The sequence below is a fragment of the Pogoniulus pusillus genome, chromosome 40, assembly GCF_015220805.1.
Source record: "Pogoniulus pusillus isolate bPogPus1 chromosome 40, bPogPus1.pri, whole genome shotgun sequence".
Taxonomy (NCBI): domain Eukaryota; kingdom Metazoa; phylum Chordata; class Aves; order Piciformes; family Lybiidae; genus Pogoniulus; species Pogoniulus pusillus.
This window is the reverse complement of record NC_087303.1, coordinates 4,140,030-4,163,682: the sequence shown is the minus strand read 5'-3', so window position 1 is coordinate 4,163,682 and position 23,653 is coordinate 4,140,030. Positions and strand designations below refer to the sequence as shown.

Here is a 23,653-nt window from a genome sequence, read left to right as displayed (position 1 = left end):
GGAGGCACAGCCTGAGCTGCCCCATGCTGAGCTGGGTGTTGGAGGTGCAGCCTGAGCTGCCCCATGCTGAAGTCAATGTTGGAGGTGCAGCCTGAGCTGCCCCATGCTGAGGTGGGTGTTGGAGGTGCAGCCTGAGCTGCCCCATGCTGAGGTGGGTGCTGGAGGTGCAGCCTGAGCTGCCCCATGCTGAGGTGGGTGCTGGAGGTGCCCGCTCTGGCTGCCACCTTGGCGGTTGGTGTCTTGCAGAGCTCGGCGGTGACGCAGCGCATCAGCCCCTGCTCCACGCTGACCAGCAGCACGGCCTCGCCGCCCGCCAGCAGCCCCTGCTCCACCCTGCCGCCCGTCAGCACCAGCGTGCCCACCAAGGACTGCACCTACGGCGCCGTCACCAGCCCCACCTCCACGCTGGAGAGCAGGGACAGCGGCATCATCGGTGAGTGACCTCCCCTGCGGCCACCCTGCGGGCTCAGCAGCTGCCCCCGGCTGGTGGTTAATGGGGGTGGGTTGGCATTACAGGAGCACAGAATGTCAGGGGCTGGAAGGCATCCCCAAAGCTCATCCAGCCCAGCCTCCCTGCCAGAGCAGGATCACTCTTTTCACTTGTTCCATGGGCTAGGACAAGCAGCAGTGGATGGAAGCTGCAGCACAGGCAGCAGTGGATGGAAGCTGCAGCACAGGAGGTTCCAGCTCAGCACAGGGAGGATCTTCTTCGCAGAGAGAGTGATTGGTGTTGGAATGGGCTGCCCAGGGAGGTGGTGGAGGCACCGTCCCTGGAGGTCTTCAAGAGAAGACTGGATGAGGCACTTGGTGCCATGGTCTGGTTGACTGGATAGGGCTGGGTGCTAGGTTGGACTGGATGATCTTGGAGGTCTCTTCCAACCTGGTTGATTCTATGATTCTGTGACTGTAATGGTCCCAGAGCACTGGCACAGGCTGCCCAGAGAGGTTGTGGAGTCTCCTTCTCTGGAGCCTTTCAAGGCCTGTCTGGATGTGTTCCTGTGTGACCTGAGCTAGATTGTATGGTCCTGCTCTGCCAGGAAGGTTGGAGTCAATGATCTCTTTGGGTCCCTTCCAACTCCTCACATCCTGTGAGCCATAGCAGATCACACAGGAAGGCATCCAGGCAGGGTTTGAATATCTCCTGAGAGAAAGACTCCACAAGCCCCCTGGGCAGCCTGTGCCAGGACTCTGCCACCCTCACAGGGGGGACAAAAGAAAAATCTTCTTCACGTTTAAATGAAAATTCCTCTGCCTCAGCTTCCACCACTGCCCCTTGTGCTGGCACTGGCATCCCCCAGCAGAGCCTGGCTCCAGCTCCTGCCACTCACCTTTACATACTGATAACCATTGCTGAGGTCACCTCTCAGTCTCCTCTTCTCCAAGCTCCCAGCCCCAGCTCCTTCAGGCTCTCCTCATCATCTTTGTGGCTCTGTGCTGAGCTCTCTCCAGCAGTTCTATGTCCCTCTTGAACTGGGAGGCTCAGAACTGGACACAGTACTCCAGATGTGGCCTCACCAGGGCAGAGTAGAAGGGCTGCTAACCACAGCCCTTCTAATCCACCCCAGAATGGCTTTGGCCCTCCTGTACACCAGAGCACATTGCTGGCTCGTGGTCGATCTCCCATCAGCTAGGACCCCCCAAGTCCTTTTCCCTTTTGCTGCCTTCCAACAGGTCAGAGTCAGTACTGCAGTGACCACAGGGAGTTGTGTCCCTCCAGCTCCTGTTCGGCACAGGTGAAACCACGCAGGGTTGGTGGAAGTTGGAGTGGATGAGGCTGAAAGCAAAGTGAATTGGTGCAGTGTTTTGGAATCTGTTTGAACAGCAGAAGAGGAAGAGTTTTCCTTCTTCTCTTCCTGCTTCCCATCTTCTCCTTTTTGCTTCTTGCTGTGCAACCTGCTCTAGGTGAACCTGCTCAGACAGGGGGCTGGAATAGATGCTCTCCAGGGGTCACCTCCAGCCCTCTCCATTCTGTGACTCTGAGAGCATTGTTGTCACTTCTGATGAGGTTCTTTGGGATGTTTATTTTTCTAGCAAGTTTCTCCTGTCATGTATCCCAGAATCCCAGCATGCTGGGGGTTGGAAGGAGCCCCTGGAGATCATCCAGTCCAGCCCCCCTGCTAAAGCAGGGTCACCCACAGCAGCTTGCTCAGGATCACAATGTCCAGGTGGGTTTAGAACTTCTCCAGAGAAGGAGACTCTACAACCTCTCTGGGCAGCCTGCTCCAGGGCTCCAACACCCTCACAGCAAAGAAGTTTCTCCACATGCTCAATTGGAACCTTCTAGATTCCAGTTTGTGCTTGTTGTCCTTTGTCCTGTTGCTGGGCACCAGTGAGAAGAATTTGGCCTCATCCTCTTGCCCCCATCCTTCAGCTGTGGATGATCTTTGTTCAGATCCCCTCTCAAGCTGCTTTTTCCCAGGCTCAGCAGCCCCAGGGCTCTCAGCCCTTCCTCCTCACAGAGATGCTCCAAGTCCCTCAGCACCTTTGTAGCCTCCACTGGACAATCCTACAGCTCTGTTCTCCTGCATCCTCTCCTTCAGCAGCTGTCCATGCCCATTTGTGACAGGGGAGATGCTGAGTCAGAGAGACAAAAGCTTCTTCCTTCAGTAAGGAGGATGTGTTGGTCTTGGTGCTAGGCAGTGGCTGTTATCCAGAGCTGCCAGCCCCTCCTGCCACCTCAGGTCATTTTAAAAGCACCTAATTTCCCAGGATTTTCTTCCCCTTAGTGCCATTTAGTCCCTAGCTGCTCTTCTTTGATGTCAGAGGCAAGAAGCTGGATGTTCATAGTTCAAATACTGCTGGATTCTATGCTTATAAATGTAAGAGCCTGACTACCCTCTTTGCCCCATGGCTGTCACTGCCACCTTGTCAGTCACTCTGTGCCACTCACAGAACTGCTCCTCTTAAGTCCAGACTTGGACAGGAGCCCATTGAAATTAACTCCCAATTACAGTGAACTTCTGCAGCTGCTGAAGCAGATTTTCATTCCAGTGAGCTGTAGGTTGCAAGTGTAAAGAGGCCTGAGAAAACAGCACAGACAGATTAGTTTCTGCTCAGCAGCTGTTAAGAGCACAGTAGGAAGAGAATGATGTCTGCAGAACATCAGGCAGGATGGTCCTTGCCACGTGTTTTAGGGGAGTACTTATGGAGTCTATCAAGAAAAGTGTCCAGCATGTCTGGGGAGGTTCTTCTCCTCCTCTCCTCTGCTCTGGTGGGACCACACCTGCAGCACTGTGCAGGAGAGAGTCCGACAGAGGCTATGAGGATGATGATCTGGGGCCTTGAACATCTCTCATGAAGGAAGACTGAGAGACCTGGGGCTGAGAGAAGGCTGTGAAGGCATCTGATCAATACCTATAAAGAGCTGAGGAGTCAAGATGAGGGTTCCAGGCTCCTTCTGATGGTGCCCAGTGAAAGGACAAGGAATAAACTGGAGCACAGGAGATTCCGCCTCAACATGAGAACCTTCTTTGGGTGAGGGTGCTGGAGCCCTGGAGCAGGCTGCCCAGGGAAGTTGTGGAGTCTCCTACTCTGGAGACTTTCAAACCCCACCTGGATGCATTCCTGTGCAGCCTGCCCTGGGTGACCCTGCTCTTACAGAAGGGTTGGACTCACTGATTTTTGGAGGTCCCTTCCCACCCCTAACTTTCTGTGATGCTGTGATTTCTCCAGCTGTTACTTTGCCAACAGTTAATGTGGTAAGAAAGACAGGAGAAAGGCAGGTTGATCATTCAGGGAGGTTAGTTTCCCTAGCTATTAATCTTTTGCTTGGCTGATCAGGAAATCCAGGCTTGGTTCAGCTCCTGTGTGCCACAGCAACCTTTGTAGCACTTCTGCCTGATCTGAGAAGCTGTTCTGAGCTGCAAACCCGAGTAGGTTAATGAGTGCTGGGAAGAGCTACTGCAGTGGCTCACACCCTTCCTTCTCTGCTCACCATGCCCCACAAACAGAGCTTCACCCCCTCCAACAGCAGCTTCTTGAAGCCTTGCTTGGGCTGGAAAACCATGGTGAGTAAAAGTGGATGCTTGGTTCCAGCTGGGTCTTACCTCTGACAGAGCTGTGCATCAGGTCTAAGACTTGAACAAAGCCTGTTGTGGAGCAGCAGAGCAGGCAAAAAGCCTGTGCTCTGCTTTTTTCAGCTGCTGGCACCACTGAGGTCTGTCAGGGTGTGCTGTGGGGTTGGGCTCCTCCAGGTCTTGTGGCTGGATGACAGGTGCCAACCTGAAGGTGACAGAATGTGGAGTTCCTTGTCCATGTAAAAGCCAGAGGAGGTCTGGGTGGCCTTTGAGCTACACCTGGGAGTCAGAGAAGCATCAGCATAGTCCCAGTTCCTGACCTGATAAGACACTGAATCGTTTTGCTCAGAGGTGGAACACTGGAACTGGTTCTCCAGGGAGGTGCTAGAGGCCTCATCCCTGGATACTTTCAAGGTCAGGCTTCATGAGGCTCTGAGCAACCTGATCTAGTTGGGGATGTCCCTGCTGACTGCAGGAGGGTTGAACTGATGACCTTTGGAGGTCCTTTCCAAGCCAGTGCATCTAGGAGTCTGTGTTCCTTTACAGCAGCACCACAGGAACTCATTTTTAAGCCTAATACATTTGTCTTTTTTTGCATCTCATGAAGAAGTTTCCTCAGAGTTCTGCTGGGAACTCCTTTTCCCATGCAGACTTTGGAAGTAACAGAAGGTAGCTTGTCCCAGGGCTGTGCTAATGTATCCCAGATGGAGAAGCCATGGACAAATACCTTTGTATGGAGTAGGGGAGGCACTTTTCAAGGCTTTCAAGAGGCAAAGCCTTCCTCTGCTGGTGTGTGCACTCAAAGGAAATCATGAGCCTCTTTCTCCCCTTGTTTCCTCCTCTCCTTTCATTTGGACAATAACATTTTCAGCACCTTCTTGTTCTGGCATTTGATGGAAGCTGAACAGCTGCAACTAGTCGTGGGGGGAAAATGGCCTTCTCCAGCCAGACTTCACAGCAGTGAAGAAAATTGGATGCTTTTGGCTGCTGTTCTGTACCTCTGCTGTCATCTGCAGGTACAAGGCCAGCTGGAGCAAGGGGAGGCTGGAGATGGATGTGCAGGTTGATCATTGCCCTCCTGGTGGGCTGGGAATTGGGTGTGCAACAGCTTGGAGGGGAGCTCTCTGCATGGCAGCAATTCCCTAGAATGATTTTCTCTACAGAGCAAAGCAGCCAAATTGTCCATGTTTAGGAAGCAAAGGCCACCTCCTGCTTTGCTCTCCTGGCAGGGCCACATCAGCTTGCCTGTTTCTGGAGAGTCAGGGACCAGCTTGCCCTTCTGGTTGCATTCTTCAGTAGTTGGATTCAGACATAATCATCTTGTTTACCTACCCCCTGCTAGTGTTTGGGCTCTGCAGATGATGGTAACGATGTGGCTTTCAGTCTGAGCAGCTTCACTTGGACCTGAAAGGTGTAAATCTGTTGGAGATTTCCTTGTCAGAACCACTCTGGTTTCGACGTCATTTCTGTCTGCAAGAAAAAGAGTGAACCTTTCTCTGGGTGTTTTATCTTTTCTGAGTCATGGTCCCTCCTGCTCCTCCCAAATCACTGACTCATAGAATGCACTGGGCTGGAAGGGACCTTTAAAGGCCATCCAGTCCAACCCTGCTGCAGTCAGCAGGGACATCTGCAGCTAGAGCAGGTTGCTCAGAGCCCCATCAAGCCTGACCTTGAATGTGTCCAGGGATGGAGCCTCCACCACCTCCCCAGCAACTTGTTCCAGTCTCTCACCACCCTCATTACAAAGAACTTCTTCCAAATGTCCACTCTAAATCTCCCCTGCTCTAGTTTCATACCATTGCCTCTTGTCCTATCACTCCAAGCCCTTCTGAACAGTCTCTCCCCATCTCCCCTGCAAACTTCCTTCAGTTACTGGAAGGCTGCTCTAAAGTCTTCCTGCAGCCTTCTCCAGGCTGAACAGCCCCAGCTCTCTCAGCCTGTCTTCACAGGAGAGGTGCTCAGCCCTCTGGTCATCTTTGTGGCCTCCATTGGACCCACTCCATCAGGTCCATGTCCTTCTTGTGTTGGGAGCATGAGATCTAAGCCATTAGCTCCAAGAGTAACAGGCAGCTCCAATGAGTTTCTTACTCATCCTGATAAGATCTGTGGCTTGGGCTTGATCTGGTCTTTGACACCCATTAGTCTTGAGTTCAGATGAGCATCACTTCTAAATCTAGCATCACTTCTACATCTAGGGTGGTAGAACACTGGAACAGGTTGCCCAGGGAGGTGGTTGAGGCCTCATCCCTGGAGATATTCAAGTTGAGGGCTGGACAGGGCTCAGGGCAGCCTGATCTAGCTGAGGATGTCCCTGCTGGCTGCAGGGGGGTGTTGGACTGGATGACCTCTGGAGGTCTCTTCCAGCCTGGACCATTCTATGATTCTGTAATTGTGAATTGCTACCAAATGTCACAGTTTAAAACCTCAGAGGCTCTTATGTGTGTCCCAGAGAGTTAATAATGTGCTCTTTGAGAGTTAGATTGCAGAGCTGTGACTGAGAGTTATGGTTGAGAATTAAAAGGACAGAAAGAGTTAATCAAGGTGGGAAGTTGATCCTGACACCATTATGCATAATTGCTTCTCTCCATGTGACTTCTGCTTCCCATAAAGTGCTTTTATCCACATTAAGCTGATTTTCCATGTCTGTATTGCCAGACACAGCATTAATTTGTCAAAGGGAAGAGAATGTGGCTCTTTAGGCTGAGTTAACTGCATTAAGAGCATAACTATCCACAAAGTGGGCACTTTGGTGTTCTAATCTGGATGTAAAGACCAGTTTTTGAGCAGTGGGGGTTTTCTCTGATGGCTTGTCCTCTTGGAGTTATTCCTGTCCATTTGGATGTCACCTCTTACATAATTTCAATGATTAGGGACCAAGTGTGGCAGGTCTCTGATCTGCACAGCACAGAGGCTATTTCATGCTTGCTGATGACTTTAATCAATGCTTCAATTGGGTTAGAACAGACTTAGCCAGAAATGTTACATCCTCCACAGTACAGCTTGGTCTGCTTACGTTGGAAGGGTGACAAAAGATGTTACAAGGTTCAGATCTTCAAATTCAGAGGCTTGTGTTTGGAAGAGATGGGGAAGGAGGAGAGAGGAGGTGAGCCAAGAGGAGAGACAGGAGCAAGTCAGCCCTTTCTCCTGGAAAACACTAAATCCTCTTCATGTAAAACAGAATGGCTGGTGAAAATGCTGACCTGACTTTGACCTCTGAGCAGCTTCCAGGATTAGTTTTTGGCTCTCACTGTGTAAGAGCAGCCAACTGTTAATGCTCAGAATCTGCTACTGAAGAGCAAAAACTGGGCAAAGACTCATGTGCTGCTACGGGAGGGTGGAACTTTGCACTTCCTGGCCCTGCAGCAAAGTTTTGCAGCCTGAATGCAGCGAAGGATGAGGAAATCTCCACCAATCTTACTTAGCAAGGCTGCAAAATCAAGCAGAAAGCATTTTCTGCCACTATGGAAAGCTCACCCCAGAGCTTGTGGTGTTCAAGCTGCGCTTCAAGTCAGCCTCCCCTGGGCGCTGAGGGCCACAGCTGTTAGCCTGTTGCCTCTTGCTGTGATTTATTCCAGTCTGAAACAGCATTCCTGTAATGCAGAGCTCAGAGAGGACCTGCTCTGTGCTCCCTGCATGGTGTCAGAGGCATCATCTTGAGCAGGGAGAGAGGTTTGGTGTGGAGCAGCTGAAAGGGCACCCAGAGAGCTGTGTTACCTTCCTGCAGCATGGGCTGAGTGGGGCAGTCAGCTTCACTTGGACTTTGTGGGGTGTGACAGGGAATGACACAAAACTGGGGGGAGTGGCAGCCCAGCAGGCTGTGCCACCACCCAGAGTGGCTTGGATAGGTGGAGGGTTGGGCAGGGATGAATCTCCTGAAGTTCAGCAAGGGCAAGCACAGGGTCCTGCACCTGGGGAGGAATAGCTCTGTGCCAGAGCAGGTGAGGAGTGACCCTGGGCAGGAGTTAATGGTTACAGTGTAAAGGTTTCAACTAATTCCTTCAGAATCAGAATTAATCTCTTTGGAAAAGACCTTCAAGGTCATCAAGTCCAACCTAACACCTTCTAATTAACTAAACCCTGGCACTAAGTGCCTCATGCAGCCTCCTTATAAACACCTCCAGGGATGGGCACTCCACCACCTCCCTGGGCAGCCCATCCCAATGCCAATCACTCTCTCTGCCAACAACTTCCTCCTAACATTCAGCCTGAACCTGCCCTGGCACAGCTTGAGGCTGTGTCCTCTTCTTCTGTCCCTGGTTGCCTGGGAGAAGAGACCAACCTCAGCTGCCTACAGCCTCCCTTCAGGTAGTTGTAGAGAGCAGTGATGTCTCCCCCTGTAGAAAGCAGTAAGCTCTTCCCCTGAGTCTCCTCTTCTCTAGGCTTTTCTTCCTGCTAGGAAGCAGCTCTGTGGGGAAAGCCCTGAGTGTGCTGGTGGACAGCAGGCTGAGCATGAGCCAGCAGTGTGCCCCTGTGGCCAAAAAGGCCAATTTTATCCTGGGATGCATCAGGAAGAAATTGGTAGGCAGGTTGAGGGAGGTTTTACTCTCCCTCTGTGCTGCCCTGGTGAGGTTTCATCTTGAGTGCTGTGTCCACCTTTGGGCTCCCCAGTTGAAGAAGCACAGGGAACAGCTTGAGAGGGTACAGCAAAGGGCTACAAAGATAGGTAGGGGTCTGGAACATCACTCTTAGGGAGAAAGGCTGAGGGACTTGGGGCATCTTAGCCTGGAAATAAGCAGACTGAGGAGGAATCTTCTCAGTGCTGCTCAATACCATAAGGATGAGTGTCAGGAGGATGGGACCAGGCTGTTTATTTCAGCAGTGCCAATGGTCACAAGCTCAAACCCAGGAAGTTCCATCTGAGCATGAAGAGGAACTTTTATACCTTGAGGGTGGTGGAACACTGGAACAGGCTGCCCAGAGAGGTGCTGGAGCCTTCATCACTGCAGTTATTCCAAACCCACTTGGACAACCTGCTCTTGTAATGGGCAGGAGGAGGAGGAATGGGTTTAAAGTGGCAGAGGAGAGATTGAAAGTGGATGTCAGGAAGAAGTTCTTTGCAGTGAGGGTGGTGAGAGACTGGCAGAGGTTGAGGGTGGGGAGACCCTGGCAGAGGTTTCCCAGGGAGGTTATGGAGCACAGAAGCACCCAATGTGATCTTTGATCACATTGGGTGCTTCTGTGCTCCATAACCTCCCTGGAGATGTTCAGGACCAAGTTGGATGATCAATGCCTTAAGGGTGGGTGTCAGGAGGATGAGGCCAGGCTGTTTTCAGTGGTTCCCAGGACCTTAAACATATCTAAACATGAAGAGGAACTTCTTTACTTGGAGGTTGGTGGAGCACTGGATCAGGCTGCCCAGAGAGGTGGTGGAGTCTCCAACTCTGGAGTCATTCAGAACCCACCTGGATGCCAACCTGTGCAACCTGCTCCAGGTGAACCTTCTCTAGGGGTGAGTGGAACCAGATGATCTCTAGAGGTCCCTTCCAACCATTTTGATTGGGTTGATTCTGTAAAGGACTCCATCCCCTGCAGGAGCTCCTTGGAATGTAGTTTTTTTCCCCCCTCTTTCTTTTGTGGTTTGTTGGTTGGGTTTGTTTTTTCTTTCCACCTTGACTCCTGAGCTTTCATCAAGTTGTTGCTTTCTACAGATTTATGCCTTCATGGGTTAAAAATAGGCCTGTAATAAATTCATCTGGAGTGCATGCTAAGCAGAATAGCTGCTGCTGACAATAAAATCAAGACAGATTTGTTTGCTTTGAGAAGGGAACAAAGAGCAGCTCAAAAGGCACATCAAGATAAATTTAACTCAGGTTAAATATTTTTGTGATCTTACAGCTAAAGCAGTTGAATCCTGACATTCCCATCAGTATTATGAAATGCTCTGTTAATAATGAATAAGATTCCTAAGAATTACAGACCTGGTTTGAAATCTCAGCAGCTTCCATTTGGGCTCATTCCCCCAAAGGAGGAGCTCCCTGGCAAAGAAAAGTCTTCTGCTGTTGATGGATGATGAGCTTTTGTTCCCTCATGTGTCTGCATATTGCAGGTGACAGGCTGGCAGTTTAGGGGGTGAAAAGGGGAGGTTATTTATGAGGCATCTCATCAGCTCTGGAGCAAATTTGGTGAGGTCACAGCATCCCAAGCACATGAAGTGCTGAAGGACACCACCTCTGAATCCCGGTTCAGTTCCTTCTCCATTTCATTAAGAGGTCAAATCAGGCAGAAAGCAAATGGATGTGTGAGGTGCTTCATGGTGGGTGTCAGGGGGAAGACACCATGGACACACCAAGGAACAGCCCTGCTCTGCCTCCACTGAAGCCACTGAGGCATCAGGGGGTGGATTTGACACCAAGGTCTGGCCCTTAAATACTGGATAAATGAGGAGTCAGGTACAGGTGTGTGAGATGAGACATGAGAGGAGATGAGATGGGGAAGGATTTCTTGCTGCAAGAGTGGTCAGGCACTGCAACAGGTCCAGATAATGGCAATGAAGCTGATGAAGGGTATGGAGACCAGGGCTGGGGAGGAGCAGCTGAGGGTGTTTAGTCTGGAGAAGAGGAGGCTGAGGAGAGACCTCATTGCTCTCTACACCTCCTGGAAAGGAGGCTGGAGCAAGGTGAGTGTTGGTCTCTTCTTCATAGTAGCTAAGCGATAGAACAAGAAGAAATGGCCTCAAGTTGCACAAGGAGGGGTTTAGGTTGGAGATGAGGATTAATTTCTTTGCAGGAAAGCAGTCCTGTGGAGAGGGTCCTGGGGGTCCTGGTGGCTAACAAGTTGCCCATGGCACAGCAATGTGCCCTGGTGGCCAAGAAGGCCAATGGGATCCTGGGCTGTATTAGGAAGATTGTGTCCAGCAGACCAAGGGAGGTTCTCCTGCCCCTCTACTCTGCCCTGGTGAGACTTCACCTTGAATACTGTGTTCAGTGTTGGGCCCCCCAGCTTAAGAGGGACAAGGATCTGCTGGAGAGGGTCCAGCAGAGGGCTACAAGGGTGATTAGGGACTGGAGGGCATGGCTGGTGAGGAGAGGCTGAGAGACCTGGGACTTTTTAGTCTGGAGAAAAGAAGACTTAGAGGGGATTTGATCAATGTTTATAAGTATCTGAGGGCTGCCAGGAGGGGGGGGACAGGCTCTGCTCACTGCTCTCTGGGATGGGACAAGCAGCAGTGGGTGTAAGTTGCAGCACAAGAGGTTCTGCCTCAACACAAGGGGGAACTTCTCTACTGGAAGGGTCCCAGAGCTCTGGCACAGGCTCCCCAGAGAGGTTGTGGGGTCTCCTTCTCTGGAGCCTTTCCAGGCCTGTCTGGATGTGTTCCTCTGTGATCTGTGGTAGATAGCATTGTCCTGCTGCAGTAGGGGGGTTGAACTCGATGATCTCTTTGGGTCCCTTCCAAGCCCTGACATCCTGTGAGCCTGTGATCTTATGTTGCAAGAGTTGTCAGGCACTGGCACAGGCTGCCAAGGGAGGTGGTGGTGTCCCTATCCCTGGAGGTGTTCAAGAAACCTGTGGCCATGGCACTTGGGGCCATGGCTTAATGGCTGTGGTGGTGTTAGCTTGATGGTTGGGCTGGGTGATCTGAAGAGGTCTTTCCCAACCTTAATGCTGTTGTGGTGTTAGGTTGTAGGCTGGGCTTGATCTCAGAGGGCCCTTGTCAGCCTCAGTGATTCTGTGGTTCTGTGATGCTTTGTTACTGGGGAGAAAAACAAGGAGAAAGAAGAATGCTTAGGGCTGAAGGAGGTGACACAGAACAGATGTTACACCGCAGCTGTGAAATCTGCTGCAGTTTATGGTCCAGCCTGGGAGGTGGAAAAAAATATTGAGTGAAAAATTGAAAGAAAGAATAAACTACAGAGACAGAGGAGAAGAGAGCTGGAGGAAAATGCAGTGCTGCTGACTCCCACAGTGTTATTTTGGATACTGTGATCAGTGAGTTCTCTGTAATGCTTTAGCTGTTGGTGGCTTGAGGTGAGCTGGGACTCTCAGCTTTTATTTTAAGAGCAGGAGGATTTTAACCTTCATGGTTATGAAAAGCTTCACAATGAGCCAACCTTGCCCAGAAAGTTACAGCAAATAACTTCCCTCCCTCCCCTTGTGCACCCACCCCCACATGTGCCTCCTTTCTGCTTTCTTGTTTAAGTCTTATCATTTAAAAACCATTTTCAAGGCTCTAATGGTCTTCAAAGAAAAAAAAAAGAGAAGAAGATTTGTCCTTGCTGATGCTGAAGGGAAAAAACTTCAACTGATGTTGATAAGACAGAAGGAAGGAAGGGTCCTTAGTGGTCAGAGGTGGACAATACAGTGAGGGCACTGAATAAAGAAGGTGCTGGGAGGTGCTGTGGATCATGAAACCACAGAATGGTTTGGGTTGGAAGGGATCTTCAAGACCACCTAGTTCCATCCCCCTGCCATGGGTAGGGACACCTACTAGAGCAGGTTGCTCAGGGCTCCTTCCAACCTGGCTTTGACTGCTTCCAGCAATGGGAGATCCACAGCTGCCTGGGCAACCTGTTCCTGTGTCTCACCACCCTCATGGGGAAGAATTTCTTCCTAATATCTAATCTAAATCCAGCTTTTTCTGATTTAAAGCCATTTCCCCTTGTCCTGGCACTTTGTAAATGGTCTGTCCCCTTTAAATACCAAAAGGCCACAAGAAGGTCTCCCTGGAGCCTTCTCTTCTCCAGGCTGAACAACCCAAACTCTCTCAGCTTGTCCTCGCAGCAGAGAGGTTCCAGCCCTTGGATCATTTCTGTGGCATCCTCTGGACTCATTCCAACAGGTCCACATTCTTCATAAGCTGGGGGCCCCAGAGCTAGCTGCAGGACTGTAGGTGGGAGCTCATGAGGACAGAGTAGATGGAGAGAAGTCACCTCCCTCGACCTGCTGGTCATGCTTAGCATAGAATGGTGTAGGTTGGAAGTGACCTCAGAGCTCATCCACTTCCAACTCCCTGCCATAGGCCCCTGCACCTCCCACTAGAGCAGGTTACTCACAGCCTCATCCAGCCTGGCCTCGAACACCTCCAGGGAGGGAACATCCACAGCCTCCCTGTGCAACCTGTACCTGTGTCTCACCACCCTCACTGGAAAGAACTTCTTAGCATCCAGTTTAAATCTCCTCTCTGCCAGTTTAAATCTCCTCTCTGCCAGTTTAAATCCTTTTCTCCTCATCCTGTCATTACAAGACCTTGTCAGTAGTTCCTCCTCAGCCTTCCTGTAGCCCCCTTCAGATACTTGAAGGCCACTCCAAGATCTCTTCAAAGCCTTCTCCTCTCTAGACTGCAGAGCCCAAACTCTCTCAGCCTGTCCTTATAGCAGAGCTGCTGCAACGCTCTAAGCATCTTGGTGGCCTCCTCTGGCCTGGCTCCAACAGTCCCATGTCCTTCTTGTGTTGGGGGGCTCCAGAACTGTATACAGTAATCTGGGTGGGGTCTCAGGAGACAGTGGCTGCAGCCCAGGATGAAGTTGGATGTCTCTGTGTCTTCTCATGGCCAGTCTAGTGAGTCCCTGCACTGACATGTGAAGGTGTGGGAGAAAGACAGCATTTGGGGTGAGGCAGGGCAAGGCAGAGAGCCTGCAGGGTGTGGGCACTGTGCAGCTGGCTGAGACCCTTGTGGGAGTGTCTCAGGCACGCAAGTGCTTTTTCACCCAGGCCATGCATCCCTAGCCCAAGTAGCACACACAGGCATGAACCCTTCCAGGTGTTTGCAGCATTCCTCACCCTGCCTGACAGCTGTTGCAGCAGGGAATTCAGATTTAGAGCAGGAGTCCTGGGGTCAGCAGGATGCTGCTGCCAAGGTATTTTTCATTATGTCTCAAGACCTTTTGTGTGCTGCCTGTGATTTATAATACCTCGAGGCTGGAAGCAGAAATGGGTTTACCTGTTTAATCTCTGTCTCTTTACAGGACTGCTTGGATGAATTAAGCCCTCTATTTGAGAGCAGTCTTGTAAGCATACAGAGAGTGGATTTTGTCCTCAAGCCTCGAGCAGGGCAGACTGAAAGTCGATTTTTTCTCTCTTTGCATGGAGAAACCTTACACTCCCAGGCCCGTGGTGTCCAGCAGAGAACAATGTTCTTCTGAAAGCACCGAGTGCTCCAGGGGCTCCTGGGCTGTGGGCTGCACGTGGCTGCCTAAGGCTGCTGCCTTCCCTCAGGAAGGTTTTGGGCTGATGCTTTCTGCCTGCCAAATTGCTGCGTGTGGCAGCCGAGCTCCCCGGAGCGCTCTGCAGCGCCCTGCCTCTATTTAGGGGTATCCTTCTGTGGCCAAGTTTATGAAAGCTCCTGCAGACCAGGGTAAAAGATTTATTTGCCTGCCTGCCAACTGGCAGACGTTAGCTGAGACCTCTCTAATGCAATGAGGCAAGTCATGCTTCAGTGGAGAATCATAGAATCAACCAGGTTGGAAGAGAGCTCCAAGCTCATCCAGTCCAACCTAGCACCCAGCCCTGGCCAATCAACCAGACCATGGCACTAAGTGCCTCATCCAGTCTCTTCTTGAACACCTCCAGGGACAGTGCCTCCACCACCTCCCTGGGCAGCCCATTCCAATGCCAATCACTCTCTCTGGGAAGAACTTCCTCCTAACATCCAGCTTGTACCTACCCTGGCACTACTTGAGACTGTGTCCCCTTGTTCTACTGGTGGTTGCCTGGGAGAAGAGGCCAATCCCCACCTGGCTACAATGTCCCTTCAGGTAATTGTAGACAGCAATGAGGTCACCCTGAGCCTCCTCTTCTCCAGGCTAAACACCCCCAGCTCCTTCAGCCTCTCCTCATAGGCTTTGTTTTCCAGGCCCCTCACCAGCTTTGTTGCCCTTCTCTGGACACTTCCCAGCACCTCAACATCTCTCTTGAATTGAGGGGCCCAGAACTGGACACAGGACTCAAGGTGTGGCCTGACCAGTGCTGAGCACAGGGGAAGAATAACCTCCCTTGAGTATGCCTCTGGAGACAAGTGGAAACGAGGCTGACTTCGCAGAGCTTGCCTGAGCCTTGCAGGACCTCATTTGGGTGCCCTGCTGCAGTTCTTTCTTTCAGCCACCAAAATCCCTGCTTCCTGCTGGAGACTTAGTAAATCTTTACAGAGAATTTACAGCTCTTGGACGTCATAAAGTGGTAGCTATAGAAACCTGCATGCTCCTGCAGTTCCAGCTGAAAAGGTGGACACAGAGGTTGATGTTTTCCAGGCGCGATCTTTGCCTCGAGGAGAGCTGGAGGGGATGGTAAAAAAATCCTCTTGCCTGCTCCTCTTGTGACAAGGAGAGTTGAAAGCCTCCTGCTTCAGGGCACAGGGCAACTTGCAGCTAAGTGAGAAGTAATATTAGAAGTGAGAAATGATATTTGTTACCTACCAGTACATGGAAATCTCCAGGAAGCGTAGTGCTGGCTGCAGTGGTGCTGTCCTGCCTGAGCTGCTGCTCCGAGAGGGTTCTGGGTTTTACCCAAAGAAATAAAAACATTGGCACCAGTGGCATTTGCAGGGGGGGGAAAAAAGGTCTAATCAAAATGTTTCACCCAGGGAAAGGAGCCAAGATTGAAAATGAAAGCTTGACATAGGCAAGTGCACTGCCAAGGAAAACTTGGAGATCTTGAATCATGGAGTCATGGAATCGTTTTGGTTGGAAGAGATCTTTTGGATCAAGGTCCTGTGCCTGGGCTGGGGCAAATCCAAGCACTGATACAGACTGGGCAGTGACTGGCTTGAGAGCAGTCCTGAGGAGAGGGACTTGGGGGTGATGGTGGATGAGAAGCTCAACATGAGCCAGCAGTGTGAACTTGCAGCCCAGAGAGCCAACTGCATGCTGGGCTGCAGCAGGAGCAGTGTGGGCAGCAGGGCAAAGGAGGGGATTCTGCCCCTCTGCTCCACTCTGGTAAGACCCCAGCTGGAGTACTGCATCCAGTTTTGGAGCCCCTGGTACAGGAAAGATCTGGGGGTGCTGGAATGTGTCCAGAGAAGGGCCACGAGGATGATCAGAGGGCTGGAGCCCTCTGCTATGGAGACAGACTGAGAGAGTTGGGGTTGTTCAGTCTGGAGAAGAGAAGACTCTGAGGAGACCTTATGGTGACCTTTTATCATCTGAAGGGGGCTACAAGAAAGCTGGGGAGGGACTTTTTAGGGTGTCAGGTAGTGATAGGACTGGGGGGGATGGAGCAACACTAGAAATGGGCAGATTCAGATTGGATGTTAGGAAGAAGTTCTTCAGCATGAGAGTTGTAAGACACTGGAACAGGTTGCTCATGGACGTGGTGGAAGCCTCCTCCCTGGAGGTCTTTAAGGCTGAACTGGATGTGGCTCTGAGCAACTTGATACAGTGTGAGGTGTCCCTGCCTATGGCAGAGGGTTCTGAACTGGATGGTCCTTGAGGTCTCTTCTAGTCCGGACAATTCTATGATGATCATCAAGGCCAACTTTCAACCCAGCACTGCCAGGGCACCACTAACCCATGACCCTCAGCACCACATCTACACTGCTTTGAGCTCCCTCCAAAGATGAGGACTCCACCACTGCCCTGGGCAACTTGAGGCTGTTTCCACTCATCCTGCTTCTCATTCTATGGGAGAAGAGACCAACCCCCACCTGGCTCCAACCTCCTTTCAGGTAGTTGTAGAGAACAATGAGGTCTTTCCTACCTTACTCCATCCCCTGCAGTAATCCTCCCCGTGCCTCCAGAGCTCCACAGCGATGTCTCTTCTGCCAACAGCTGCTGCATCCATGGTCTCTGTGCCCGCATCCCATTAGCTGAGGTGGAGCAGGGCCCAGGCACTGCAGGGTTCTGACTTCTTTTTTTCCTTTTGGCTGGATGCAGCAGTGAAAAGAGCCTCAGGGAGCTGCCTGCATCCCATGGCACATCAGCAGAGCCCTTTTCACATCCCAGCACGTTGCACAGCTTAACGTGTCCCATCACGTATCCTGCTGTGCTGGGCACTGTCTGGTGGGGGCTGGAGGCTGGAAGGTCTGTCTGTCAGCAGAAGGCTTAAGGCAAGAATTCCTGCTCTTTGATGGATTTGAGGTCATCAGGTTATCTTTCCCCAAATTGGAGCTTGCTGGTTTTTTGGCCTCCTGGTTAATTAGACATCCTTGGGTTTAAAATCACAGACTTGTAGGATGGTTTGGGTGGGAAGGGACCTTTAAAGGTCATCTAGTCCAACCCCCCACAGCCAGCAGGACCTTCTGCAGCTAGAGCACTAGAGGCTCTGTAGGGACACTCCATCTCTTAGAGGAGCTCCTATCCATAGGTCATTAGAATCAGCATTGTGAATGACAGAGCAGAGAGACCTCAGAGGATGAGCACCTCGAGTGCTGCCTCCAGTTCTGGTGTCCCCAGTGTAAGAAGGATAAAGAACTGTTGGAGTGAGTCCAGGGGAGCCCACAAAGATGATCCAAGGGCTGGAGTGCTTCTGCTGTGAGGACAGGCTGAGGGAGCTGGGGGTCTGCAGCCTGAAGAAGACTCCAGGGGGACCTTGGAGCTGCCTTCCAATACCTGAAAGGATCCTAGTGGAAGGCTGCAGAGGGACTTCTCCTGAGGGTGTCTATAGACAGGACAAGAGGGAATGGTTTGAAGCTGAGGCAGAGCAGGGTTAGGCTGGAGGTCAGGAAGAAGTTCTTTGGTAGGAGGGTGGTGAGACTCTGGAATAGGCTGCCCTGGGAGGCTGTGGCTGCCTCCTCCCTGGGAGTGTTGAAGGCCAGGTTGGATGAGGCCTTGAGCAGCCAAGTCTGGTTGAGAGGTGTCCCTGCTCATTGTGGGAAGGTTGGAGCAGATGGTCTCTGAGGTCACTTCCAACCTGAGCCAGTCTATGGTGTGTGGCTTAGATGTTCAGTCTAACCAAAGCAGTAAGGAAGGAGGATTTCTCTCTTGATTCCTTCTGGGATAATTTAGTATAATCTGCATCCCAGGAGGACTCCTGCAAGTCACAGTGTCACAGAATGGCAGGGGTTGGAAGAGACCTCTGGAGATCAGCAGGTCCAGCCCCCTTGCCAAGGCAGGTTTCAGTATGATCTGACTTTTTGGTGTTCTCCTTCCCTGTTCCCTGGATACAAAACTCTCCTTGTGATGGAGGAGTGGCCAGCAGCGTGCTCCTGCTCGTTGCTGGCTGCTGCTGCCCGTTTCTATCAGCTTCCCTGCACCTGGGTTAAGGCTCAGAATATTGTTGACATAGAAATGTGGTTTGGGTACAGTAATGATGCAGCAGGAGGCCTGCTGTGAGTGTGAGTAGGACTCCTCCCCAGGGTAGGTCTTCATTCCCTATGCCACCCTCCAAAGGGATTGTTGCTGTACAGCAGAGTTAATCCCTGCAGGGCTGGCGCGGGAGGTGCTGGAGAGATGTCCTCACACAGCCCAGCCACTGGAGCACAGACCCTGTCCTGGAATACCCTCTGCAGCTCAGGGAAATTAGGATGTGACTATGGCAGACTTGCAGAAATCCATTTGGTGGTTCTGCAGAAATCCATTTGGTGTTCTGCAGATTGCCTTCTGCTCGTGGCTGTTGCTGGGCTTGATCCGACCAGGAGCCAAGGGGGATCAGAATCACTCAGATTGGAAAGGTCATTGAGGAGTCCACCACCACCATGCCCATGAAACCATCCCCCCAGGTGCCATGCCCACATGTTCTTGAACACCTCCAGGGATGATGACTCCACCACCTCCTTGGGCAGCCTGTTCCAATGCCTTTACCACTGGTTCAGTTAGGAAGTTGTTCCTAATATCCAACCTAAACCTCCCTTGGTGCAACTTAAGGCTATTTCCTCTTGCCCTATCACTTGTTCTTTGGGAGGAGACCAACCCCACCTCACTCCAGCCTCCTTTTGGAGAGTTGTAGAGATTGAATTCTTCCTCCCCAAGAATCAGGGAGAGTGGAATAGGATGGGAAAGAGAAGGGGGAAGGAAAAGGAAAGGAAAGGAAAGGAAAGGGGAAAGGGGAAAGGGGAAAGGGGAAAGGGGAAAGGGGAAAGGGGAAAGGGGAAAGGGGAAAGGGGAGGGAATGAAGTAGAATAGAGTAGAACAGTTTAGCTTTTCAGTAGGAAGGGACCTACAATGACACCATCTGCTCCACCTACCTGACCCCTTCAGGGCTGCCCAACTCTTTGCACACTCTCCAGGTCTCCCAATTTGCATCACCATCTTTTCACCCCAGCAGCCACACTGCCTCCACCTTGCTTGCTGCAGGCCTTGTGAATGCTCTGACACGAGATGTTGTTTCCTCAGGTGTAGATGGGGAAGTTGTGGTTTCTCTGCAGCTCTCAGGGTTGTACCATGGGTAGGTAAGCTAGGGTCCCCCCCAAGAGACCCACTCTGCATGCCAGTTCCCCTCCCTGCCTTAAGCTTTTGCCTTTTAACTAAAGTCCAAATTGGTTTGGTTTAAAATAACTGCTGGAAGAGATGAAGTCCACAGAGCAATCCCTTCCAGGCTCTGCAGCACTGCTTATATCATCCAGGGCTGTTCAGGAGGTAAATTAATCCAGAGGGAACAATCCTAAATACCTGATTCAATGAAGAGTTTGCCCATAAACCAGCTTTGGTGTTAAACCAGTGAAAATGAGGTTGAAAGTGAACACAAATTGTCCATTAGGAAAGCAACCAGCAGGATTTATTAACTCTTTTGTTTGTTTGTTTCATGGTTTTGGAGGGTTTTTGTTGTTGTTGTTGTTGTTGCTTCATTTGGAGGAAGAATTCTTTTGCCACGTTTGGTTTCCCTCGGTTTGCTATGTTGGAACGTGGCTGATTTCAGCTGCTGATGTGTTCCTACCAAAATTAATTAGACATAGTGAGGTAGAGGTTTCAAATGAATGGATTCTAATGGCTCAGTGGATTTTCTTGTGCTGTAAATAGGCAGCGTAGCACAGCCAGCACTGCAGAGCCAGGCTTTGAGCTGGAGGTTTTCTAGCACACCATCTCAAACCTATTTCTCAGATGGAACAACTTGAGGGAGCAGAAGAAATGGGTGAACATCTGTTTCTTGTTGCTGTCTTGTTTTGCTGTGCTGGAGTGTGAATGTGTTTATCAGACAGCAAACCTCTGCTCAGATGCCAGCGAACAGACACCAGCTCGTAGCAGCTCCTGTGCTGCTTTGCACTATCAAAAGATGTCACAAGCAAGCAAATTGTCATAGAATCCTAGAAGCAGTCAGGGTTGGAAGGGACCACAAGGAGCAGCCAGTTCCAACCCCCCTGCCATGCCCAGGGACACCCTACCCTAGAGCAGGCTGCACACAGCCTCAGCCAGCCTGGCCTCAAACACCTCCAGCCATGGGGCCTCAACCCCCTCCCTGGGCAACCCATTCCAGCCTCTCACCACTCTCCTGCTCAACAACTTCCTCCTCACCTCCAGCCTCACTCTCCCCACCTCCAGCTTTGCTCCATTCCCCCCATTCCTGCCACTCCCTGACAGCCTCAAAAGTCCCTCTCCAGCTTTTTTGTAGCCCCCTTCAGATCCTGGAAGGCCACAAGAAGGTCACCTGGGAGCCTCCTCTGCTCCAGCCTGCACAGCCCCAACTATTTCAGTCTGTCCTCACAGCAGAGCTGCTGTAGCCCTTGGCAGGTCTGTGTGGCAGTTGCTGAGAATTTACCTCTAATGCCTACTGCTAGGCAGTGGAGTTGTTCCTGCCCTCCACATGGAAACAGCTGGATAAAGTAGGAAGTTCTCTGCTCCTGGGTGCATTTGGAAAACCAAGGGGAATAGCTGCTGATAAATTTCATCTTCCCTTAGGTGCTCTTTGACTGGGACCTCTTTTCTAGGCTGTTGCTCTTAACCTGTGCAGAGAAAAAGCTTTGGCATAAAGCATGTGAGGCTTGGGGCAGTTGAGTGTGTTTAGCAATGTAGAAATGAAGATGGTCAGTGAGGCAGCATCACCCTTGTTCAGGAGGAGGTTTTGGGAAGCCAAGAAAGCTGCTTCTGACACCTTCCAGTGAGGTTTGTGTTGCAGACACAGAGTGGTAGCTCCATGCAGCTGTGACCAGGCATAGATGGCACAGAAATCAATGGGGGCAGTGGACTGGGGAGGTATTTACCATAGCTAAGTGAAAATGATCTTGCCAGTGGATATGTAAGCACAGGGCAAAGCCAGGGCTTGACTCCTCAGGGTCGAGTTGAATTTGGGGGTTGGGAACAATGGGCATGTGTGTGAGTGTGGTGAAGAGAGTGCAGTGAGCTCTGCTTTGTCAGATCTCCTGGGTTTTTTTCCTTTTCTTTTGTCTTTTCTGGGTTCTTTCCTCCCCTAAATTAGAGAGCAGGCAAATTAGACGCACTCAGATCATCTGGGGTGGGCACTGGGACCTCGCCTTAACGACTAAGAGGTGTGATTGTGACCTTGAGGGAATGCACTGGAGACTAAAGATGAAAGGAAAGGCACCAGCCCTGAGGGAGTTCCAGCCAGGGGACAACTGCATCAGCATCCAGAAGAGAACGTAGCAAGGGGGAGAAGATGTCAGTGGGGTGAATCAGTAACGCCTTGTCACTTCCCCAGATGAAAGTCAATACAGCAACAATCCTGTGCTGTAAAACCTAATCATATAAAGGCAAACGTGTAGATTACAGCTAAAGCCTGGTGAAAACCTGCTGTCAGTCAAGGCAGAGGTTGGGTTCAGCTGCTGAGGCAAATTAATCCACCAGAGCTCATTGTTCATGCAAGTCAGGTGGGAGCTTTGGCTGTCAGACGCTGCAAGGTTATAAAGCTCTGCAAGCAGCCCCTGGAAGGGAGGTAACCACCATGCAAATGAGCAGACATGACCAGCACTGATCAGAGTTGGGGGTTTTTAGTTCCTTACTAGTTTCTGCTCTGTCTGGAATTGTCTGTTCCAGTACCAAGCTGCCTGTAATTGCAAAAGGCTTTTCACAGTAGGAGCCAAAGCGTTGGAGCCTAAATATTCTGTTAAGAGCCCTACAAGGAGTGGCTGAGGGAGCTGGGGGTGTGCAGCCTGGAGAGAGGAGGAGGCTCAGGGCAGACTTCGTTGTTTGCTACAACTACCTGAAAGGAGGTTGTGGCCAGGCAAGGTTTGGCCTCTTCAGCCAGGCATCCAGGGCCAGAACAAGAGGACACAGCCTCAAGCTGTGCCAGGGCAGCTTCAGGCTGGATGCTCTTCACAGAAGAAGAGATTGGGCTGCCTGGGGAGGTGGTGAAGTGCCCGTCCCTCGAGGTGTTTTAAAGGATGCTGGATGAGGCACTTAGTGCCAGGGTGTAGTAGTTAATCAGAAGGGTTAGGTGACAGGTTGGACTCGAGGATCTCAGAGGTCTTTTCCAGCCTGGTTGATTCTGTGAAGTAGCAAACAGAAACAGTATCATGAAACCATTCCATAACCTGTGATGTGATGTGTGTGAACGTGGACAATGTGATGAGCATCACACTTTGGCTGTAGTGGTGCACAGCTCCTTGTGGCCGAGCAGCTCCTCAGCCCTTACTCATTCTGTTCCTCCTCTCTTCCCCCAAGCTACTCTGACCAGCTACTCAGAAAACGTGGAGCGCACCAAGTATGGAGGGGAGAGCAGCAAGGAGCTGGGGTCTGGAGGAAACCTGAAGCCTTGGCAGTCCCAGAAATCCAGCATGGACTCCTGCTTGTACCGTGTGGATGAGAACATGACAGCCTCCACCTACAGCCTCAACAAGATCCCTGAGAGGAACCTGGAGACAGTCCTGTCCCAGTCCGTGCAGTCCATTCCTCTCTACCTTATGCCACGGCCAAACTCAGTAGCAGGTAAGAAAGAAAACACTTTGGCCTTTTGGACAGAGCAAGGCACAGTCCCTGCCTGTCACAGCCCTGTGCCTGCATGTCACAGCCCTGATACCTGCAGGTCACAGCCCTGATACCTGCAGGTCACAGCCCTGATACCTGCATGTCACAGCCTGTACCTGCATGTCACAGCCCAGTACCTGCAGGTCACAGCCCTGATACCTGCACGTCACAGCCCAGTGCCTGCAGGTCACAGCCCAGTACCTGCATGTCACAGCCTGTACCTGCGTGTCACAGCCCTGATACCTGCATGTCACAGCCCTGATACCTGCAGGTCACAGCCCAGATACCTACATGTCACAGCCCAGTACCTGCAGGTCACAGCCCAGATACCTACATGTCACAGCCCAGTGCCTGCAGGTCACAGCCCAGATACCTACATGTCACAGCCCAGTACCTGCAGGTCACAGCCCAGATACCTACATGTCACAGCCCAGTACCTGCAGGTCACAGCCCAGTACCTGCAGGTCACAGCCCAGTACCTGCATGTCACAGCCCAGTACCTGCAGGTCACAGCCCAGATACCTACATGTCACAGCCCAGTACCTGCAGGTCACAGCCCAGTACCTGCAGGTCACAGCCCAGTACCTGCATGTCACAGCCCAGTACCTGCAGGTCACAGCCCAGATACCTGCATGTCACAGCCTGTACCTGCGTGTCACAGCCCAGTGCCTGCAGGTCACAGCCCAGATACCTACATGTCACAGCCCAGTCCCTGCACGTCACAGCCCAGTCCCTGCACGTCACAGCCCAGTCCCTGCACGTCACAGCCTTGCCCATGTCTCATTATCCAAAGAGAAATCTCCTTTCTGCAGTCAACATCATTAAGCCTTGATGAAAATTGTCTTTGCCTTTGACTTATTGCTTCTAAATGGAAAGCTCCTCAGGGCAGCAGTGGTTGCTGCTGATCTGTCATGG

The 23,653-nt window shown here is 51.4% G+C and overlaps 1 protein-coding gene across 12 annotated transcripts in view; it reads left to right on the top strand.

Annotated features, from left to right (window-relative positions):
- Positions 1-23,653, top strand: part of TANC2 (tetratricopeptide repeat, ankyrin repeat and coiled-coil containing 2) — a 327,280-nt gene that overhangs the window by 190,524 nt on the left and 113,103 nt on the right. For all 12 annotated transcript variants that reach the window (XM_064174070.1, XM_064174071.1, XM_064174069.1 and 9 more), the window contains 2 exons: positions 247-433; positions 22,436-22,699. In XM_064174070.1, coding sequence (XP_064030140.1) covers positions 247-433; positions 22,436-22,699 — 451 coding nt within the window. The remainder of the gene's footprint in view (positions 1-246; positions 434-22,435; positions 22,700-23,653) is intronic.